The 21962-nt window shown below is 36.8% G+C and overlaps 1 protein-coding gene and 1 non-coding gene across 11 annotated transcripts in view; one reads left to right on the top strand and one right to left on the bottom strand.

The window, feature by feature from the left end:
• Window positions 1-2: 2 nt before the first annotated feature.
• Ktn1 (kinectin 1) overlaps window positions 3-21962 on the bottom strand; it is a 103949-nt gene continuing 81989 nt past the window's right edge. For 2 of the 10 annotated variants that reach the window (XM_033766907.1, XM_033766902.1), the window contains exons 32-41: window positions 20170-20256; window positions 16186-16272; window positions 12737-12817; window positions 11679-11768; window positions 11468-11560; window positions 10024-10107; window positions 7519-7602; window positions 5958-6050; window positions 4744-4863; window positions 214-261 (exon numbers count right to left, since the gene is read on the bottom strand). In XM_033766907.1, the coding sequence (XP_033622798.1) occupies window positions 4759-4863; window positions 5958-6050; window positions 7519-7602; window positions 10024-10107; window positions 11468-11560; window positions 11679-11768; window positions 12737-12817; window positions 16186-16272; window positions 20170-20256 (804 nt within the window). In that variant the 3' untranslated portion in view covers window positions 214-261; window positions 4744-4758. Of the gene's footprint in view, window positions 62-213; window positions 262-4743; window positions 4864-5957; window positions 6051-7518; window positions 7603-7627; window positions 7658-9796; window positions 9881-10023; window positions 10108-11467; window positions 11561-11678; window positions 11769-12736; window positions 12818-13715; window positions 13812-16185; window positions 16273-20169; window positions 20257-21962 lie in introns of those variants that run through there. The other 8 variants (XM_033766906.1, XM_033766903.1, XM_033766900.1 and 5 more) reach the window with 7 other exon arrangements.
• On the top strand, window positions 12226-12332 carry LOC117287195. The gene has a single exon (XR_004518396.1). It is a non-coding gene; the product is annotated as a U6 spliceosomal RNA (small nuclear RNA).

Raw genomic sequence — 21962 nt, 5'->3', positions numbered from 1 at the left:
AAAATATATAATACAATGCCTTCTGTTATCCTCAATCGAACAGTTTCCCCATTACTTCACTCTGTAAAAGATCAGACAGAAGTTCATTTTAAAACAAAGCAGTTTTCTCACACACATTCCACTTGACCCAGCATGCCCTTTCAAAGCAATTCACACTCATGATAATAAAAATTTTTTCAGGATTCCGATGAAGCTTTTAGGTAAATATTTTACCAATGCCTTCTGTTATCCTCAATCGAACAGTTTCCCCATTACTTCACTCTGTAAAAGATCAGACAGAAGTTCATTTTAAAACAAAGCAGTTTTCTCACACACATTCCACTTGACCCAGCATGCCCTTTCAAAGCAATTCACACTCATGATAATAAAAATTTTTTCAGGATTCCGATGAAGCTTTTAGGTAAATATTTTACAATGTGAGCCAAATCCTACTAGAAAACATTTAAGAGGACAAAACTGCAACCTCATTTTTATTAGTCCTACTCGAGTCTATAAGTCTAAGTCCAGTAAGAAGCATTAAAAACAGGCTCCGAAATTTACAACTCTCCACTCATCAATAAATATTCACAAAGTCGAAAGGCAACCGGAAATCTTACACATTTTTATGCTTGACAAACGAAGCCCTTAACACCAAGGCCTGTTGACTAACTCAGCACAGATGAGATACTTCTAGTACCTCATCACATGGCATGAAGGGCCCGTGGTTAGATTCAGGTTTAAAAATCAATGATATCAGCAAGTATGGTTTCTTTGGATGGAAGCCATTCTAAAATGGAGAAAGGAATCAAAGTTGTCAACATCATGACACGTTTCTTACTATAAGAGTCCTTGTTAAATAGTGAAAAGAAAGAGTAGGGTGGCGAACTGAAGGATAAAAATAAGACATGTTGAGCATGCTTTCAAGACTGGGCAAAAGAAGCATTCGGAGAGAATAAGGCTGAAGCTATGGGAAGGAGAGGAGTTACCAGAAGAGGAAACAGGTTGTTTCCTACTGTAAACCCCAGGAAACTGGAGAGGTCAGCTCACAAGGATAAAAACAACAAGGGTTTATTATACAGGATCTTCTGCAAACTCACCCAAATTAGCACTTTAAAGCAAAGCATGTACTACAATAGGTCACACGATGAGCGGCCTATAAACCTGAGGTGTGCCCCGCACCACCAAAACGCAGGTCTGGTACAGCGTGGGTCTAGATATGGCTCCAAACCCTCACGCGCTCACAGGTGGGGCTTTCTCAGAGGGGCTGGAGATGGGATGTGTGGTGCTGGGATTTAGGGGGTTTGGTTACTACGTTAGTCCACGGACTGGTTTGGCACAGCTCTAGGTGTGAGTGTTACCCACACCCTAAGGAGGGGTAGCCGAGGTAACATACAAAGGGCCTGGAAGAAGCTGCCATGGTCACTTGTTTCGGCCTGCCTTCTCCCCCACGAGCTATTTCTCCTCTACCATGCCCCTCTGCCGTGCCACCCTGCCTTGAAGCCAGCCAAGTGTGGGCTGAAACCTGTAAGAACTGTGAGACGAAATAATCCTTTCCTTCCTTTAACTTTGGGAGTCAGGTATTTTGTCTCAGCAATGAGGAAGTAACTAAGCCACAGTCCACCATCCTTTTTAGGACACTCAACCTATCTCTGAGGCCTGTGTACAGCTATCAGCCTTAGATGTGGGTTCTGAAAGGCACATTTCAATGATGAGTTGCCCCGCTCTGGGTCTACAGGAGAGTGCGTTGCTTTTTTTCCCCATTAAGTTCATTGGTACATTTGAGGTGTACAACACAGTTACACTCATCATTGGGAACTTGTACCTTTACATGATGTATCTCGGTTCTTATTTTTTCCTCATTCGTCTGCCCTCCCTTCACCCCTCCAACCTTCCCTATTTACTTTTTCCTGGCCTCATATTCTTTTCCCTCTTTCCTTTCCCCTACCCCTCCCACTTCCCCTAGCCTTTTAGACCTTTTCTTCATATTTCACATTATCAATTATACATTTTTATCCTTTTGTACACTTAGTTTTTCACACCAGAGAAACTATTCAGTATTCACAAATGTGTGTCCTATTTATTTCACTTGAGTATTGCCTCAGTGTGCATCCATTTAGCTATAATTATCTCTAGTTTTTCATTCTTTGTGGATTAGTACTACACTTTGTAAAAAAAAAAAAAATCAAACAAAAAAACCCAACACACATGTTCTTTATCCAGTCTCCAGTTCTTGGACAATTGGGCTGTTTCCAAGCTTTAGCTATTATAGACTGTGCTGCTATAAACATGGGTGTGCCACATATCACTGTGGTATGCGTCTTTTAATTCTTTTGGAAAGATCCCCAGCAGAGGGACAGCTGGATCAGATGGAACCTCTAACCCTAGTTCTTTGAGCTATCTCCATACTCATTTCCAAAGTCCAAACGACCACTAGCAGTGGAGCAGGGTTCAATTTCACACAGTACCACAACCATTTGTTACTGGTCGATTTCATGACAGCCGTCATTCTTTGTGGGGTGATGATGTATCTCAGCATTGTTTGCATTCGCAGCTCTCTAATGACCAGTGATATTGAACATTTTTTTTCATATTCATTTGCTGCTTTTACTTATCTGAGAAATGTCTGTTCATTTCAGATGCCCATTTTTGAATTGGGTTTTTAAATTTTGGGGTGGTCTGGGTTTTTAAAGTTCTTTATATACTCTAGATAGCAGTCCTTTGTCTGAGGAACAGTTGATAAAATTGCTTTCTCACACTGTAGCTTGTCTCTTAGTCTGTTGATGGTTTCTCTTGCAGTGCAGCTTTTTAAAGATGAGATCCCAGTTGTTCATACTCTGTGCTAGTTCCCAAGCTCCTGAAGATCTGTTCAAAAATCTTTTCCTATGCCAATGTCTTCAAGAGTTCTACCTAACTTATCTCCCAGTAAGTTTAGTGTTTCTGTTTTACTATTTAGATCTTTAACCCACTTGGATTTTAGTTTAGTGTATGGTGAAAGATATGGGTCTAGTTTTAATCTTTGGCAGGTTGAAATCCAGTTTTTCCAACCATTTATTAAAGAGGTATCTTTCCTTCAGTGAGATGAGGTAGCTGAGTGTGTCTGAAATTGTTTCTGCATCTTCTCATCTATTCCACTGATCCATGGGTCTGTTTCTTTGCCAGTACCGAGCTGTTTTTATCACAATGGCTTTGTAGTATACTTTCAAGTTGGGGATTGTGGTACCCCGTCATGTCTCCGCTGCCTGGAATTGCTTTTGCTATTCTAGGTCTCTTCTGATTACAAATGAATTTTTGGATTGTTTTCTCAAGTTCTGTGAAATGTACTGATGGGATTTCAATAGGGATAGCACTGAATGTGTATAGCAGTTTTGGAAGTGTGGCTATTTTCACTATATTGGTTCTTCCTACTTAGGAACAGCGGATGTCTTTTCTCAGAGTTGCTGTAGTTTTCAATGTAGAGGTCTTTTGCTTCCTTTGTTAGACTGATTCCTAGATATTTCATATTTTTGGATGCTACTGTGAAAGGAACTGTTTCCCTAATTTCACTCTCAGTGAGTCTGTTATTTACATACAAGAAGGTTTTGATATTTGAATGTTTACCTTGTATCCAGCTACTCTACTGAATCTGTCAATTAAATCTAGAAGTCTTCTGGTGGAGTTCTTTGGGTCTTCTACGTAGAGCATCATATCATCAGCAAATAATGACAGTTTCCTCCTTTCCTATCTTTCCTCCTTTTGTTTCCCTTGTCTAATTGCTGTGGCTAATGTTCCCAGAACTATAATGAACAGGAGTGGTGATTGTGGACATTATGATTTTGTGGGGGTTTTTTGGTACCAGGGATCAAACTTGAGTCCTTGTGCTTGCCAGGCAAGCAGCAGAATCACTGAGCTAAATCCCCAGCCCAACATGATGATTTTACATAGCCTCAAAAGAGTAATATCTGAAGTATTCAATGCATATTTGAATACTCTAGGCAGTATAACTTATTAAAAAATCAGTAAAACCAAGGTTAACAACAAAAAAACCCCTGCATTCACCAGTTAACATATAAGTCATTAAGTGCTAATCAATCAGAGCTTTTCAAATTAAATAGGCAATAAAAGTTTATAACATGATTTTGTTGATAATGGATTTATCCTAAATGAAAACCTTGAGCTCAGGCATTATAAGAATAGATTTCTTAGGGCCAGGGATTTAGCTCAGTGGTGCTGCTGACTGCCTCACAAGCACAAGGTCCCAAGTTCAATTCCCGGTACAAAAAAAAAAGAATAGACTTCTTAGGTTACCTACAAAAGCAAACTTTAAATAAAGAAGTCTAATACTCCCATCCACAGGTATGTGGTAAATTTTGTGTGTTCTTTCTGTGTTACAAAAAATTGTGATGATGTGATTTTCACCAATCTTCGGGAAAAATGTTGTGGTCGCTGTATTTTACGAAGTCATGAACAGAGGAGGAAGAAGGAGATATACAAATCTTTCACCTGACCTAAGATCAGAAGCAGCTGATGAGCTTGTTTAATATAAAGATCAAATTTAGCAGAGATACAGGTTCTGTTCCTTCTGAGCCAAAAGGCCTTCAAACTACACACAAGATGGAAGTAAAACTCTAAGGAAGGTGAAGGCTGTCACCTGAAAGTTCTGACAGAAATAATAAGGATATATTTCTTTCGGAAAAATGAACTTTCTTAATTTGTGGTAAATACATATTACACATACTCTTCTCCCATCCCATCCATTAACAGCAGCAATACTTCATTTATTCTTACCCAAAGTTGGTAGTGTCATTTCTCCTTTGTGAGCTGTTTGTTTACAGCCAGAAGCAACTGCTGTAGCTGTGCTATAGTCTGATTTAGACTTACAGACATGGTCTCCTTTTCAGAAGACTCCTAAAAAGGAGAGAGGAGTGATGAAAAACTCCAAATCCAAGGAAAACAATGTACAAACAAAACCAGAAAATATCTTATTTCAAATACAAACATGAAAATTAAGAAAAATGAAATAAAAATTAGCACCAGCAAAAACCACATAGTGTTTAACTACTGGTGCAAACCAGTCAACATCAAGAAAACTATGTTGCATAAAAATGGGCCCTTGGCCTCAAAAAGAAAAATCTATAATCTCTGAATATCAGAAATAAATCCATTTATCCTTTCAGGGAAAAACAAACAAACACAAAAACCATCCAGTGAATCAGTGTTAACAGATGCTAAGCTCTTACTAGGTGCCAGGCAGTCCTTCGTGCTTCCCCATTGCTGTAGGCATTTGCAACGTAGCCCAAAACCTTGACGGGGATAGGACCCAGGACCTCGTGCATGCTAGGGAAGAGCTACATCCCGGCCCAGTACTTTACAAATTAGCTCATTTATTCCTGCCAATAACACCACAAGATAGGAACTAGGATCACTGCTTTGTACAGAGGGGGCAACCAAACCACAGAAAAACTAGGAATTTGCCTAATCACACATGAGGCACTACGGTAGGGCTAGGAATCATATACAGGCAGTCTACACCTCCAGAGCCTACACCCACCCTTACTTAAGAACTACACCACAGCACCTCTCCACACAAACCTTAAGAGTGGACATATCATCTCCCTAAACCAAAATGAAAACAAGTATCAATGAAAACAGTGCACTGTAGACATACACTATTTTGAAGAAAATTGACTTTCAATTAAGTGTTGGACACAGGGGTTGGGGTTTAGTTCAGTGGTTGAATCTAACTTGCGTAGTGTTAGGCTCTGAGAACCAGCACTGAAAAAAACCAACCAAACAAAAAAGGTGAAACAGGGCTGGGGATTTAGCTCAGTGGCAGATCGCCTGCCTCACAAGCATAAGGTCCTGAGTTTGATCCTCAGTGCTGGGTGGGGGTGTGAGTGGGGGTATGCAACACAGAAACACATTTTTTAGTCAGAGATGGATTTTGCACATAGCTTATAAAATAAGTGGCCCAAGGATCTGGGGTTGAAGGAAATACATACCAGTTCTGGGGAAACATCACTATTCTCAATAACAGTAGTATCTACAGCAGCTTGTACTATTTTTGACTGGATAAGATCCAGTGACTGTTGTGCCTGTAAGAAAACCAGTATGTTAAATGATTAACACATACTTAGTTACATATTTCATACAAAATCAATGTCCTTTGAAAATACAAAACGATGACAGCTCTATCCCTCACCAGATTATGAAAGTTCAAATACATAAAACTTTAAAGAAATTTTAAATAAGAATGATGATGGTTGATCTTTAGGCATTAGTCTAGAATAGGGGTCATCCAAATCTAATCTGTTTTTGCACAGCTCAAATCTAAGAATGATTTAAATGTCTTTAAACATTTTTTTAAAACGAAAGAGCCAAAAATATTCAAGGGACTACATGTGGCCCACAAACCCTAACACAGTCCATGGGTTTGCCAACTCCTAGTCTAGATCTGTGTAAGTAATTTGTGCTTAGAGAAAACTACCAGGAAGTTTTCTATCAATGGGTTTACCATACATGTTGTTTTTATATTTGTCCACTTCCAGAAGTAGTTTGCTAACTTTTTCAGTTAAGTATTTTGTGCTTTTCCAATTGAGTGTTTCACAGTACTTCTATTACACAGATACAGTCAAGTGACTGATACCTGCTATCACCATTCTAGCTATCATAACACTGCCACAGAAACTCTCAGGACCGTGCTGGGAAGAATATGAATCACTACTGTATCTGTGGGTTCAGTCTACAGTAACTGTCCAAGTAACAGAAGTGCACATCCCTTGATTCTGCAGATTCAAAAAAAATAACATATAGAATTGTTTTGCTAATGACTGTATCTCCCATAAATACTACTACAGCTCAAAAGTAGCTCTGATAAAAGTGTGTATGAACTATGCCATTGAAAGTATCTCACAATAAAACTACAAAGAAATGCAGTCTTAAAAGATCATCTACGGGGGCTGGGGATTTAGCTCAGTGGTGCCACCATATGCCTCGCAAGCACAGGGTCCAGAATTCAATCCCCGGTACCCCCCACCCCCCCAAAAAAAGAGTATCATCTACCTGTGAATGAGATTTAAAAATATATATTTGTACAAAGAAATAAAAGGAGCTTCTGAAATATCAGAAACTTAACCTAATGATCAGTAGAAATGTACTTTCTAAATGGCTAGTCAATTTTAAAAAATATGATGTAACCAAATTTAAATTGGCTGAACTGCAACTAAATTTAAAACTTTACCCTATAGTTCATAAAACAATTGCATAAATGGGATGAAGTGAATTATGAGGAAAAAAGAACCAAAATATATCATGTACAGGCAGGTACTTATTTCTCAATGATGAACATGATCATAAGGTATACCTAAAATGTACCAATAAACTCAATTTAAAAAAATGGAAAACTACATCAAAGTTTAGTTCCAAAAATGTAACTACACAACAAACAGCTTAAATTTATATGGCATGCAAAAGAACATCAGAACTGACAGTGCTTTTGACTAAGATGCGAGGCACAACACAGGCTCGTGACACCATATTCCTCCAAGTCTACCAGTGCCTCACCTTATCCAAATCACCAGCTACTTTCTGTCTTTCACTTTGTTCCGTTTTAAGTTTTGTGAGTGTTTCATTTAACTGTGTCTTCAACTGAAAAATAAAAAATACCACTTACTTTGTATCCTTCCTTGCTTACGCTGATACCCTAAGACCAAAGAATAAATGTGAAATCGCTAAAGAAGGATTAGCAGAGTGGTTTAGCCAATATGCTGCATCAGATGTACAAAGAAGCTAAGCAGTACAGGCTTCCATCTGTAGACCTAAACGTAAGAAAAGCTATAGCAATAAACCAGAGTTTAGAGTAGAACACTGCAAATCCAAAAACAAAACCTTCAAACTCCAGTAGCCTTGTAAAAGAATCACTATTTATGAAATACTTATGAAAGTTATTCCAAACTTAAAGGCAAACAGAAATTTAACCATTTTAAAGGCCTTCTTAATGTACATGGTTCAATTAAAAAGACTCATTTGTATAATGTTTTAAAGACACTGAACAGATTACAAATTTAAACCCCACCAAGAAATGTCTTAACCATACACTCTCAATAACCAATTTATTACAAGTTAGAATGCTATATAAATCTCTAGTGCTTCTTTTCTGAAAACTATTCTAATCAGATATATAGAAAATAGACTATGTTGCCTTCAAAATACCAAGTGTATCCAGTCAATTACCCACACCCCAATCCACAAACATGACTTTACAGTTCTGGGGCCTGGAGAGGGGAAAATGTAAAACACTGACTATTAAAAGTGGGAGGGATAGCTAACAGGAGGCATTCTAATTTGGGAATCTTATTTGGGGGAACTCTACTTAAATACCAAAACAGTTCTTGCTTCTTTACTTAATACTGAGTTTAATACTCTATGTCAGAGAGGTCAGTCTTCCACACCCAAAACAGAGCATATGTGTAGGCAATATTATGTTATCTTGAACTGTGGCAACAGTCAAACTGAACAAATAAAGATTCCAAACTTAAGAAAAAGGGGAAAGTGGGTGAAATATCACTTAAAGTGGTCTCTTGTCCAGAAGTAGAGAGGCAAAACAACTAACAAGCAAGAACAAGAAACAAAGCATTGGAATAAACTGAGCTGCAACCATAATCCTATAAATTCAATGCAAGGCTGGGCCCTGAAATTAAAAAGCAAAATCTCCAACAACTAATTAAAAATATTTTTAAAAACACACTCCCTTACATCTAATTATATATAAATTATATATAAAGATTTTTTTAAAAAACAGTGGTATAATCATAGTCCTAATCTATGCAATGAATAGCAAATGTGTACATAAAACTCATCTTACACTGCAGTGGGAAAGAGTCCAACTAAATCGTTGGCAAGTAAGACAAATATTTTATTTAAAAAAAATAAAGGTGCATTTAGTGCTCTCTATGTATTTCACATAATATGCTGATTCTCATAAATCACTGCCATAACAAAGAACAGCCCAAAATTAAAATTTTTCCTGGTACATGTAAAGAAGATAATAAGAAAATTCCAAGTCAGGCAGGGTTAATTTTGGGTAAGGAAAAAATTTATTGTAATTTCTCTAAAAACCAGTATGTTCAGGTACTTAAAAAAAATCTAATCCTGTGCTACAAGTTTCAAGTTACAGATGTAATACATGTGTGAAATAGGGAACAAGATAGCCATAATCATCTAACAGCTAAGTCTGTCGACAATAATTATGCATTTTTTTTAAAAAATTTAAGAACCGGAATGCCATGGAATCATTTCTTAAGGCAGTCGACTAATCTCTAAGTCTGTATTTTTTGGATTACTATGTACTAAACATGTTGATAAAGAATTTTACAAGCTCCTTGTATTTTATAATTTATGAAGATTAGACAAAATAAGAAACTGGACTGCACTACTGCCCTAGAATGAAGAGCAGTTATCTTCAACCTTCAATAATCTTCCAGGTTAGAAAATGAGAGGCCCAGTTAACTATGATAGCTTGAGAAGAGAATATTCACAACTTGGCCAATCATTTGTTTTGTTTCTTTATTTGCTAAAAATGATGTTGTCCGAGAAATTAGGCTTTATGAAAATACAGAGTCAGAAGTCAAACATGCCATTGTTAGGAGTTAAGAAAAGAATCATTTTATGAGTCATGAAAAAGATCTTAGGAATCACCAGAATATAAAGATTATCTTAAAATTTATAACATGCCAAGCTATAGATGGTTAGCAAGGAAAAAAAAGTTTGGACTGTTTCTCCACATGTCAACACAAGTGTTTTCAGAGCCTACTTGGTACCCAGTGGAGAACAAGTTTCTTACCAAATTTAGCTCTTCATTCTGTCTTACTGCTTCAGAATATGAATCATCAAGTTTTTTCTGCAATTCAGTCAACAGGTCTTTCAGCTGCAATGAAGTTTAGAGTTTTAAGATTGATCTTATGATATCCCATGTTTTGTACGCTACTCGGAAGCTCTTGCACAAACAACTTACATGGAATTATTTTACCAACTTAAATTGAGAAACAAGGCTGAAAAAATTTTAAGTACCTCTCTCACTTCTGTAACATAGGTAGATCGTTCAATTTCTGCCTTCTCTAGCTCCATCTCCAAATGCTCTCGTTCTCTTCTCAGCTAGTATTGCAACAAAGAACAAACAGTCAACACATGTAAGACTTCCTTTCATGATGTTTCTTCACAATGGAAAGTTAGGACACTTACGAACACAAAACGGGATCAACTCAAATAACTATACAACGTATTAAGAGAATAACCATATCATTAGATAAAAGCAGTCTTTTTTTTTTAGGTTTTGTGGTACAGGGGATCGAACTCAGGACCTTGTGCTTGGTCAGGCAGGCATGGTGCCACTGAGCTAAATCCCCAGCCTACAGAAAGAAACCTTAAAACGCAAATCTTTGGGAAACTCATAATGCTAAAAATAAGTTCACAGATTACAAGACAAACAACATATATTTTTGGTATCTTTATTTTCTCTTCTTAATTGCTCTAACTCTTGCTCTGAAGATGTAACTGACGACAGCATCTAAAAATAATTTTAAGACCAAGTAAACCACAGAGGAGATAGGCAAATGTGTCCGACCTGCAGCCCACCATTTTTATTTTTTTGAGTGAAGAGGAACTATCTTTAGCTGCATACAAAAATATAATATAATTAATATATATATAAGTAGCCAATTTCCATTTTAACATTTTTATTGTAACATTTTTTATAAAGGGGGAAAAAAGGCAGGCCACAGATTTCTGTCTAGAATTTTAAACTAAGACAGTACAGAGCTTCTGAAATACTCCCCACTTAAAATCAAACTGAATTTTTAAAGACCTTAACAATGAGAATTTCACTTCTTTTGAAATTATCTTAGGCCCATTAAAAGTGCCTAAGAAAATACATGTATAACAAAATGGCACACTCTACCACATCCAAGCAAAATAAAAACTAAAGATTGCACAGGAACAGATCTCACAAAACCACAATTAACTTTTCCTTAAACACAATATATCATGTGTTCATTATCTTTTTCTTTTTTTCTTCGAGGCAGGGTCTCATTATGTAGTTCAGGCTGGCCTTGAGCTCACTATATAGCCCAGGCAGGCCTCAAACTCAGGGTGCTCCTCCTGCCTCAGCCTTCCAAGGGCTGAGATTACAGGCCAATTATTAATATTTTTAAACTGATTCTGAACCCAGAACTCTTCGCCATATGTTACTGCACAGAAGTTCTCTCAAATCACTTTACATTATCACTAGCCCTGTGGTCATACTCTAAACTTGTGAGTGTTCACGTGTGGAGAGGCATCGGAATCACCAAGAGGGTTTATGAAAACACAAGCTGCTGTCCCTCACACGTCTCAGACTCTGTGAGTCTGAATGGGGCTAAGAATGTGCATTTCTCACAAAAGTCTCTGTGGTCCTGCTGAGGCTGGCCCAGGTCCTATCTGTGCAGACCAGTGCCCTGAGCTCTTCTTTTTTAAATACCTGCTTAATTGTCTTTTGTAATTCATCGACCTTAACTTTCCATTTATTTTCCTCTTCCTCCACACTTTTCTGTAGCTTCTGTAAAATTCCTTCCTACAAAGATATATAGTTTTCAGAAATCCGTGTTATAATGGCATGATAAACAATTTAGGCTATGAAAGAGTATGATAATAGTTTTAAAAGAAAACGTAGATTAAAAATTATTTCCTACTGTTTCTGCAAGGACTGACTTATATGTATCACACTCCAGCTGTAACAGTGTGTGTGTTTCATCAGCTTCTTTCAACTTAAACTCTAAAACCTGCAAAGAATAAAAAGAAAATAAATTCTCTAAATTTTACCAGTATGTTCTGTGCTTCAATTTTATTTCAGGACTTAATTTTATATTACAAAAATGGTTTCAAATGGTTTATAACAAAACACTAAGAGGCAATTCAGTACAATGACTTTGCTGGTCACATTCGATGGTCACTAAAAAAACTGCTCAATAGAAAATATACGACAAAATTTTGTAATAAACGGGCTTACTTTTTCTTAACTAGATGGTAAAATCAAAGCAAATAAACATGTAAAGGTCACAATGCTTACGCCATACAAGCAACACTTAGGATACAAGAGAATAACAATAACACATTTCTTCAGTTTCAGAAGTAAAAAATAAAAACCAAGCCAGGTTCAAATAATTATTTATTTGGAGAAACTTGAGCACACTGCTAAGACTCTAGCTACCATCTCACTGACTTACATTTTGTGAACCAGTGCTCGCTTCAGCAGCACATAAACTAAAATTGGAACAATACAATGAAGATCAGCATGGGCCCTGTGCAAGGGTGACACGCAAATTCATGAAGTGATCCATGCTTTTGAATGAAAAATGGGACAGAGAATTGGGGGAGGGTTAAATAAAAGAGAGACAAGCGGTGGTAGGTACATGTAACCCGCTCCCTAAGACGGCTGGAAACTCCAGGTCCTAAAAACATTAAAACTAAAAAAACTGACCTATGATAAACAGAGAACAAGAAAGTTACATACTCAGTTTTAGAAACTATTAAGATACAGAATTAAAGAAAGGAAAACAGCTTGGTACATAAATCAAATGCAAAGACACTAAAATGTACAAAAATGATCCCTTCCTCCTACTTTTCTTAAAAGATTAATATTCTCCTAAAAACAGATCCTATCTCTCCAGAACATATGAAAACAAACTCTAACTTGATCCTTTTTCCCCAGGTTTCATTAAAATACAGATAGTTCACTTCCTGAACTAACCTTAACTTCTTCTGAACTTGAAATTCCAGCTATACATTCTTTTGCTTTCTTTTCAAATCCATGCAACCATTCACTGTAACTCTGCAAAGGAGAAAAGTCAAAGTCATCAATTTCCAAAAAATATCCTAAAGAAATGATCAAATATTTAGGATGGCCAGTAGGTAATTCTAAAAGAAACCTACATAGACATCACCAGTCCCTTAGAAATTTCAAAAGGGAATATAACTTTCTTAACTGGAACATAATCCAGTTTTTAAACACTGAAAATATACCTACATACTGCCATCAAAATAATATCCCATCTATTCAGATCAAAAATATTTGCAACTGGGGCTGGGGATTTAGCTCAGTGGTACGAAGCCTGCCCTGCAAGCAAAAGGTTCTGAGTTCAATCCTCCAAAAAAAAAAAAAAAAAAAAAAAAAAACAATTACAACTGAATATGATCTTAAAGGTGGAAGACTCAGGTTCAAACCTGGCTTTTACCACTTATGAGCACCAAATCTTTAAAACATTGAAAATCCAGAATGAATAATTTTTCAATACTTTTCTTCAAGCAAGAAATTTCTTAAAGTATTAAAATTAAAAAGCTGAAAGTTCTACTGAAGATTTTCTGTTCAGAAGATTTCAAAGTCTTTGAAGGTGCTCCAGGATTTCTGAAAATATTTCACAAAAGTTAAGAAATATGTATATCACATTTTCTCTTAATTCTTGTTGAGTCTTTGGTTCAGTTTAATTCAAGAAAAATTTCTATTAACTTCTTCACGATAAAGCTTCACTTAAGTGGCTGAATCAGAATGCTCTGAACTATCAAGAATAAAAAAAATGGATGTTGAGAACACCTCACAGTATTCTCTATCTTCAATATGACACTAGCTTAAAGAGCCTCTCCACTTTGAAAGAACGACATTTTGATATTATAGATTTGAATCAAGATTAAATGTATACTTATAAAATCCTACTGAACAGTTTGAAACATTGAGATCCAACATAACGTCAGATGAAAAGCTGATTTAAATACTTAAGAGTTTGTAAGTCTCCCTTCAGGTCATATAGTTTAATCTCCCCTGTGGTAATCTGCTTAGCAAAACAAAAATAACACTAATGATTATGTTATCATGCTAATACTAATGAAGCTTGTTTTATGAGTAGGTAAAGTAAATAGTAGGTTGTTTTTCATGCCTTTTAAAAACATAAAATGTAGGACCATGGATTTAGCTCAGTGGTGCTGTCACCTGCCCACAAGCACAAGGTTCCAAATTCAATCCCTGGTACAAAAAAAAAAAACCAAAACAAAAACAAAAATCCCTAAACTCTTAAACTCTTGAGTAACCCACAGAACATTTAGTATATTTCTTAAATACAGACTGCATGCAGAAATATTCAATTTCTACTAAATGTATAAACAAAAGCCAAAGACATCATCCAGGGCTTACAGGGATTTGTCAATTTTTATAGGTTCACGAAGATTTGTTTATTGAAGGTAGGTGGAACTGCCATTAAGAATTAATCTGCTACATTAAAAAGAAAAGTTTTACTGCTGGTGATTTTAAAAATTCTTTGAATAGAAACTATGAAGCATTAACTCTCTTGGCTCATAAAATACTATCAAAGAGGGCCAGGGATTTAGCTCAGCGGTGCTGTGGCCTCCCTCGCAATCACAAGGTCCCGAGTTCGAGCCCCAGTAGGAAAACAAACAAACAAAATACTATCAAATAAGCCTCTAAATTCTACTTCTATTAACAAAATATAAAACAGAAATAAAAGAAAAAATATGAACTATATTAGCAGCAACCCTTCTCCTAGACTCCATAGAAGGGCAGCACTAGAACTGACAAGTTTATCTCGCTGTCTACCCGGTACAGGATACTTCATCAGTTCAACTCGAGCAGCAGAAGTCTATGTAACTCTTCGGCCCAAATGTATCATCAATGTTTACAATTAAACAAAAGAATTATTTCTCTTTATTTGAATTAATGTATATGGAATATAAGAAAGAAAGCAGCTAAACAGACTACACACAGAACAGGCCATTAAGTTTACTTATACCACCCTTAACACCCACACCTAGAAGAGCAAAAACACATTTCTTGTTGGGGACAGGAAATGCAATAAATCAGCAACATCTTTTTATACCATAAATCACAGAGGTTAGTGCAGTGTTGTGTCAAAAGGACTCGAGAGCCAGCCCAAAGCAGACTTTCTAAATGACCTCCTGATGGAAGAATTGCCCACATCACTGTACCTCCAAAATACTAAGACTGAGTAGGCCTGCAGTGAATACCAACTCATAGGCTACACAAAGACACCAGCCAAATCAAAAGTGAGGAAATTTCACTCCATGGGAAACTACTAGGTTTGCAACAGAAAAATGGTAGAGGGGTTTCCAATGGAGGGCAACTGGTGGAATAAAACAACATCTTAATCCAGAGTCACACCTGATCTTACTTGGGTACTGATTAAAACAAACTATGATGAGTTATTATTTAATAAAACAGACAATTTCACGTATCAAATTGAGGAATCGAGCAATGACAATACAAAACTAAGGGTGTATTTTTAATGACATTTAAAAAGGAATTCTCATCTTTTAGAAAGATGCACTGAAACATTTTCAGATGTAATAGTGAGGTTTGTGTTCCTTCACAATGATCCAGGCAGCGCCAAGTGGGCAGTAAAGTAAGGCTGTTTATGTGCTGTCACGTAGCACGTACAGATAACCGCGGAAGTGGGGTGCTGAACTCACTGTTGTGTTCCCTCTACTTCTGAGAACGCGAACGATTTTCCATTCTAACAATCACCCACTCCAGGAAGCGGCCTGCACCCTCAGTGGCCATGTCTACTGTATTTATTTTCTGAACCAAAGTAACTTTTCTCTCCCACTTAAAAGATGTCAACCCTAAGTAAAGCAAGTTTTCTATTATCTTCAAGACGTTTGCTTGAAGAAGTTAATAGACGACCAAAATCTTGAATTTTTCAAATGTAAAAATCCTGTTAGTGGTATCAAAGACATTCAGACACATTGCTAAAATGAAGAGGTAAGCCCTTAAAACTCAGTTCTACTTGTGAGTCAAGCCATTAAGAGTATTACTGATTTTATTGACCATTCAGAAATCCTTTCTTCCCAAATATGATGATTGTGATCCTCTAAATTTTACAGACAACAAAACTAGCAGGTGAATAAAAACAAATGAGTTTTAAACTAACTTATCAATCCCAACTACTCAAAAGCACCCTGGGTTAATAATGGCAAAGATTAAGAAACTTAACAATCCAAGTGCTGAGAACAAACGCTATGAATACACAACTTCCTCTGGTTTTTTTTGTTTTTGTACCAGGGATCAAAAGCAGGTCCTTATGCTTGCAAGGCAGGCGGCAGAACCACTGAGCTAAATCCCCGGCCCCCATAACTTTCTTAAATAATAACGTATTTTAAAGAAATCGGTCTTACCAAATGAGAAGGGACAGACACCTTTGGAAATAATTTTTTAAGAACTTCTTTAGCCTCCAACTCAACAGCTTCCACATACTGCCTTTCCTAAAGCAGAAGATATATCAAATCAAACTTAGAAGGTTACAGAATTTAAAAAGAGAAAGCATTGTGGTATTTTAAGATTTAAAGGAAGAAAAATCAATGTAAAATTATTTTAATACTGACAAATATCAAGTTTTCCCATTTCAAGAAATCAAAATGCTTACATAATTTAAAAAATCAGCAAAATTTCTAAAGCATCCTGAATGGCAAATAATATCATGTATTAATAAGCCAAAACATTTGAAAAAAGTGGACGTTTCCCTTGGCATTTTAAGTCAACTGATCTGTCTGAGAAAAATTAACCCCCGAACAACCAAAAATAAAATAAAATACAGTTCTTACAGCTACAACTTTATATACTACCCTGCCAAAGAATACACACATATAACTGAGACTTACTGGCAAGGAAATCTCAAGGAGGAGCAAGGTGAGAGATGGCGAATAGGGGAGGGGAAGAGGAGGAGAAGCAGGAAAACAAGAAAAAGAAATGGCGTGGAAGTAAAATGGCAACCTTCGTATTTCCACCTTCAAAGTCAGGACAAGACATGTGTGACAAAAAGAACAAAAAAGACCATCAAAATTTGATGGGTGGGGCCTGGGGATTTAGCTCAGTGGCACTGCTGCCTCACAAGCGCAAGTTCTTGAGTTTGATCCCCAGTACCCCCCAAATTAAAAATTTTTGATGGGTGGTAGAAATAGGAAAAAGAGGAAAGGAAACAAGGAGAAACTGACAAATAAATGATCCCACGTATGCCAAACATGAAGAAGACTAATTAGAACACTTCTTTATAGGGTCTGCCAGCTGTCGATTTCAGTTATTACAAATATATGTCTAAATTTACTGATTTTAAATGCAACTCCAATCGATATCAATTATAAACTCAAAAACATGGTTTGTCAAAATAAGGGTAATGATTTGATCACAAACCCACCACCACCCACACCACCACTACCATCAAAAATCTAATATTCAAACAATCTCTGCAAGATTAAAAAAATAAAAAAGACACCTACAAAAATGAATGTCTAAACCAAGGCAAGTAAATCATTTGAAAACAACACTTGTGAAGTTCAACAGGGTGACCAGGCAGGCAAACTAGCAATATCGCAATGGTACATCTCTCCATCAGTTAGAAGTGATCTCTGAAATCTACCACTGGTTTAAGGTGCACACACTTTAATTTAAATCTAATAACATGAAAACTAAATTTGCATAACGAAGCTACACGTGTCATTTTCTATACACTCAAAAATCTGTTCCTTTATCAAGGATTAGTGACAATATCTTAAAATAAGCATTTTTTTGGGTTATTTTCAACCAACTGAAAAACACTACACATCACAACAGTATATAAAGCTGCCTAAACGAAGGTATATTCACTCAAAGAAATACTGTTACTTCAGAGACAACTTAGAGGGAATTTTTATCATTTGACTAGGTTTTTTTTTCTTTGAGTCAGAGTCTCACTACGTAGTTCAGTGTTTCATTGTAGCCCAGGCTGGCCCTGAACTCAAAGCTAACCTTCTGCCTCAGTCTCCCAAGTGCTGGGATTACAAGCATGTTCCACCACACTCAGCTGCCAGACCACACTTAAAGGAAAATCAATTTTGAAAAAGCACCGGCACAGAAGCCTTCTTTTGGTAGTAGTGGTGGTGTACTGGGGATTGAACCCAATATCCAGCAATGACCTACATCTTCTTGAGAGGCAGTCTCACTCAACTGCACAAGGAGGGTTTGAAGTTGCCACCTTTCTGCTTCAGCCTCCCAAAAGTGCATGTGCCACCACACCCTTCAGGAACAGAAACATTTTGAAAAATTTCCAAGGGAAAATGAAAATGAATCCAACTAAAGTAAGTTTGTATAGGCAAAGTGGGAAGGATAGGGGAAAGTTAGTAAGGGGAAAATATGAGAAAATGAAAAAATGGAGATGAAGTGTTTGTAAAGGGGGAGGGGAGGAGGGGTGAAGGGAGGGCAGGGACAAGGGGAAAAGATGAGAACCAAGACCTGTCATGTAGAGGTACAAGATCCCAATAATGAATGTAACTGTACTGTATACCTAAATGTACCAATCAACCCAATGAGGAAAAAAAAAAAGTTTGTAATTTGCAATCAAGAGCCACAAAGATGAGGTTGCTTTTATTATATATTAACAATTTTAACTACAAAGTTTTTATTTGACACAGTGAGTTGCTTATAGATAGCAATTTCCACTTCACTTCAACTCCAGGAAAAGATCTAATATTGGAAATTGCATTTATAATTTCATTACCATCTTTAGGTGAGATATATAAAAATTATCTTACAAATAAACCTATCATTAAATTAGCTCCTCAAAAATATTACTTTAAAAATAATACTGGAAAAGTAGTAGTATACTTCTGTTACATTTTAGGTAAGCTAACCAAAGTTACTTATTTCTGCTACCTAAAACCCTAACGATGTTTTACACAGTTGCGTTCACAGGACAGTGTGTGGCAGTAAATCAATCAACACCACTTCACACCTATGCTTTCTGAGGTCTAAACTCCACTGAAACAGAGAAGGCAGTAAATTCTCTCTATAGATTATTAGCTATGCAAGAAGCCATCGTGCACATAAGCTGCAGCTTTCTTTTGTAACCATAAGATGCTTCTGGGTCAGTGGCACATACAGTAACTTTGCAGGAACAGCATGATCAGCACTTCCCTAGATGTCCAGTCCCACCAACACAATAAAAGCAAAAGTAGGGGGGGGGGCCACAGAAATCCTACCAGAATTCTCATGCTAACAGAAATATCTGTACAACTGCAACTGTTCATGATGAAACAATGAATATCTCATCTGGCCTCAATTTTTCTACTCTCTGGCCTAATGTTTATCTGGTCCTAAAACTAAAAGGTATCTCATACTCAGGAATTAGTGAAAATTATACCCAGATGAATTGGTATAAATCTACCGCACTAAATAAAATGTAATTATAAAGGCCATGCAACATTTTTGTATAAAAATATAGTTAAGAAAAGTCAAATGTCCCCAAAACTTGTATTAAAATTCAACAAATTATCTAAGCACACAAAATTTTTAGAACACTGAGTATAATAATATAAGCATCCACTAATCCATGTGCAAAATTCAATACTCCTACTGCACATTGGTTCAACTGTCTCAATCTTTAAAAATTATCTCTTCATTATAATTAGAAATCTTTCACACTTGATGATAACTTAAGCCCAAGGAGAACGTCCTTCATTGTTTTGAAAACAAAACAGGGATATATGTTTCAGAAGTAAGTTTTGTGGCTAAGTCCTCCTCTTCTAAGGAACTTTCCCCATTAACATACTCAAAACTGATCTCTTTCCTGTATTTCTTTCTTTCTTTTTTGGTACCGGGGATCGAACTCGGGTCCTCGTGCTTGCAAGGCAGGTGCCAGAACCACTGAGCTAAATTCCCGGCCCTCTTTCCTTTATTTCTAAAACCTTTTGTTATTTTCACACCTTGTCTGAGTCTCGGTGTGCCTCCAAAATCCCTAGTCCACTGTGCATTGTAGACACATGCCAGGCATTCACATGTGTTTGTCAAGTTTTGATGTCTTTGGTTCAGGGATTTCAAAGTTCTCCTCATCACCCCCACAGGCACACCCTGTCCAACAAGGCTTGTACACGAAGCACAGGCCTTCTGAGTGGTCTAATTAAAGCAGTGCTCGCAAAGACCCAACCATGAAGTAAGTCACCCCAACAAAGCAGCATATCCAAGAGTAAAACCTCAAGTAGACGACAAAAGCAAAGATGACAGAGATGACAATGTGGACAAGGAGATTTTATATTTAAACTGCAGTAAAGTTAAATGCTTCAGTCTGATTTTAAGACAAGCTGCAGATTTGCTCTGTCCAGTGGACTGTTTCTAGAAGTTAGTGTTACAACCTTGGAAGTCTTGTTCACTTTGTCCTGCAGCATTTTTTCAGTTGATGCCAACGCTTCCATTGCTTCCCAGTTTTTCTCCCGAAGGTCCTAATCGTTTTTAGAAAGAATGATTTCAGTTTTTCCATTATTAGAAGATTTTTGCTTTTTACTTTCACCAGTATTTTGCACTGCATTTAAATGCTGGTTACTGAAAACTTATTTCAATGGAAAAATATGTATATTAGCAAAAAATAAAAAGCAATCTTTAGAGTTTGAATGAAAAAATAAAGAAGCCCACTTTCCAAGTTTTAGTATACACGCCAAATGTGCCAGCTTTTAAAATAACCATTGTGCATGTGAGATGAAGAAAGCATTCGAGACTAAGCACACAAACCATGAGTAGTTACCATATGTTAAAGGGTTAAAGACAAAGCAAACTCACACACGTACTGCAAAATCTCTTCATGTGAAATCTCTTCATGTGATTTTTAAAGCAAAGTCCAAATCACTCATGGGACTTTGCATAGCGGCATCACATGTTCCCTCTAACTCTTTTAATACATTTAACACCTTTCTGACCTAACTAGGAATGACAAAGGATTAACCCACTATATCCTCTACCTTTCTTGGCAAGGACAAATGTGCATGTCACAAAACAACCTGACACCAGTTGTAACTGCCTGAGGCGAATGAGGTATCTGGAAAGCTGTAAAACACATTCTCTTAGAGGAGAAACAATTCCTTCAAAACTGAGCTCTGAAAGATCTAGATTTTAATTGCACTTCACTAGGAATTACAGACAATATGCAGTATTTCAATCTTCCTTCACAGTTAGAAATCTAAGCATAAACAAAAAATGAAAAGCCAATAATCACCATTTATTGAATGCTTAGGTGCCAAATATTATATACTTCACAAACTCTCATTAATCCTTACAGCAATGTATAAACTACAGCATTCCCACTTGAAAGATGGGAAAACCACAGCTGACAGGAAATCCGGCCAAGCACACACAGCAAATGAAGAGGCAGATCTAGAGTAGGTGCTACACTCTGCTGGCCTCCAGTTTCCTGGTTCTTGCCCAAGTCTCAAGGCCTCCAGGTGCTGTGGCGGTGGTGGCGGCGGCTGCTGCTGCTGCTGCTGTATCAAACTGGCATTTTCCATGCCCTCCTTATCTCAGAATCCCACCGTGAAACACAGTCAAGACGTTAGCAGGACGTTGGTAAGTTCACCTCAAGTTCTGTGGCTGAGCAGTGCAGTTACTGATGTCACACAACACACCGAGGCAATTCACATACCTACTTTTGACAAACTCAGGGGTGCAGGAAAATGCCAACTTGTTACATTAAAAATTTAACGTAAACTTTGAAAAATGTTCCTTATTGTAGAAAACATATCCATTTATTATCGCTACTCTCTTACATTTCAGTAACATTAATCATACTTTTGTATGAGAGTATCTTTTCTCTAGGTAGAGTGTGGACTTTGTAGGTGTTGCCCCTTAAAAGAATTTGTGGAATTCACCTACATTCACTATTTGCTCAGTACAAGTACTGCATTAGAGTTATAGTTCTTAAAAAATGGCTCCTGTCCATTTGATAGTATAAATTTATTGAGGTTCTAAGGCCTCCAACAGACTTGATAACCAAAATTCATAGGAAAGTCTTTCAGTTTAAAAAAATAGAGGAAAACACAGAAGGCTCCAAAAACTTTAAATTATTGAGAATATTAGGTCTGAATACTGGCATTACTTTTAGTCTACAAAAAAGGCAAACCTATCTAAATAAGAAGAAATACTTTTAATTTTAAAATAT

This window comes from Fukomys damarensis, unplaced genomic scaffold (assembly GCF_012274545.1).
Source record: "Fukomys damarensis isolate Sample0158 unplaced genomic scaffold, DMR_v1.0_HiC HiC_scaffold_21, whole genome shotgun sequence".
Lineage (NCBI taxonomy): Eukaryota > Metazoa > Chordata > Mammalia > Rodentia > Bathyergidae > Fukomys > Fukomys damarensis.
This window is presented reverse-complemented; position numbering and strand designations above follow the sequence as displayed.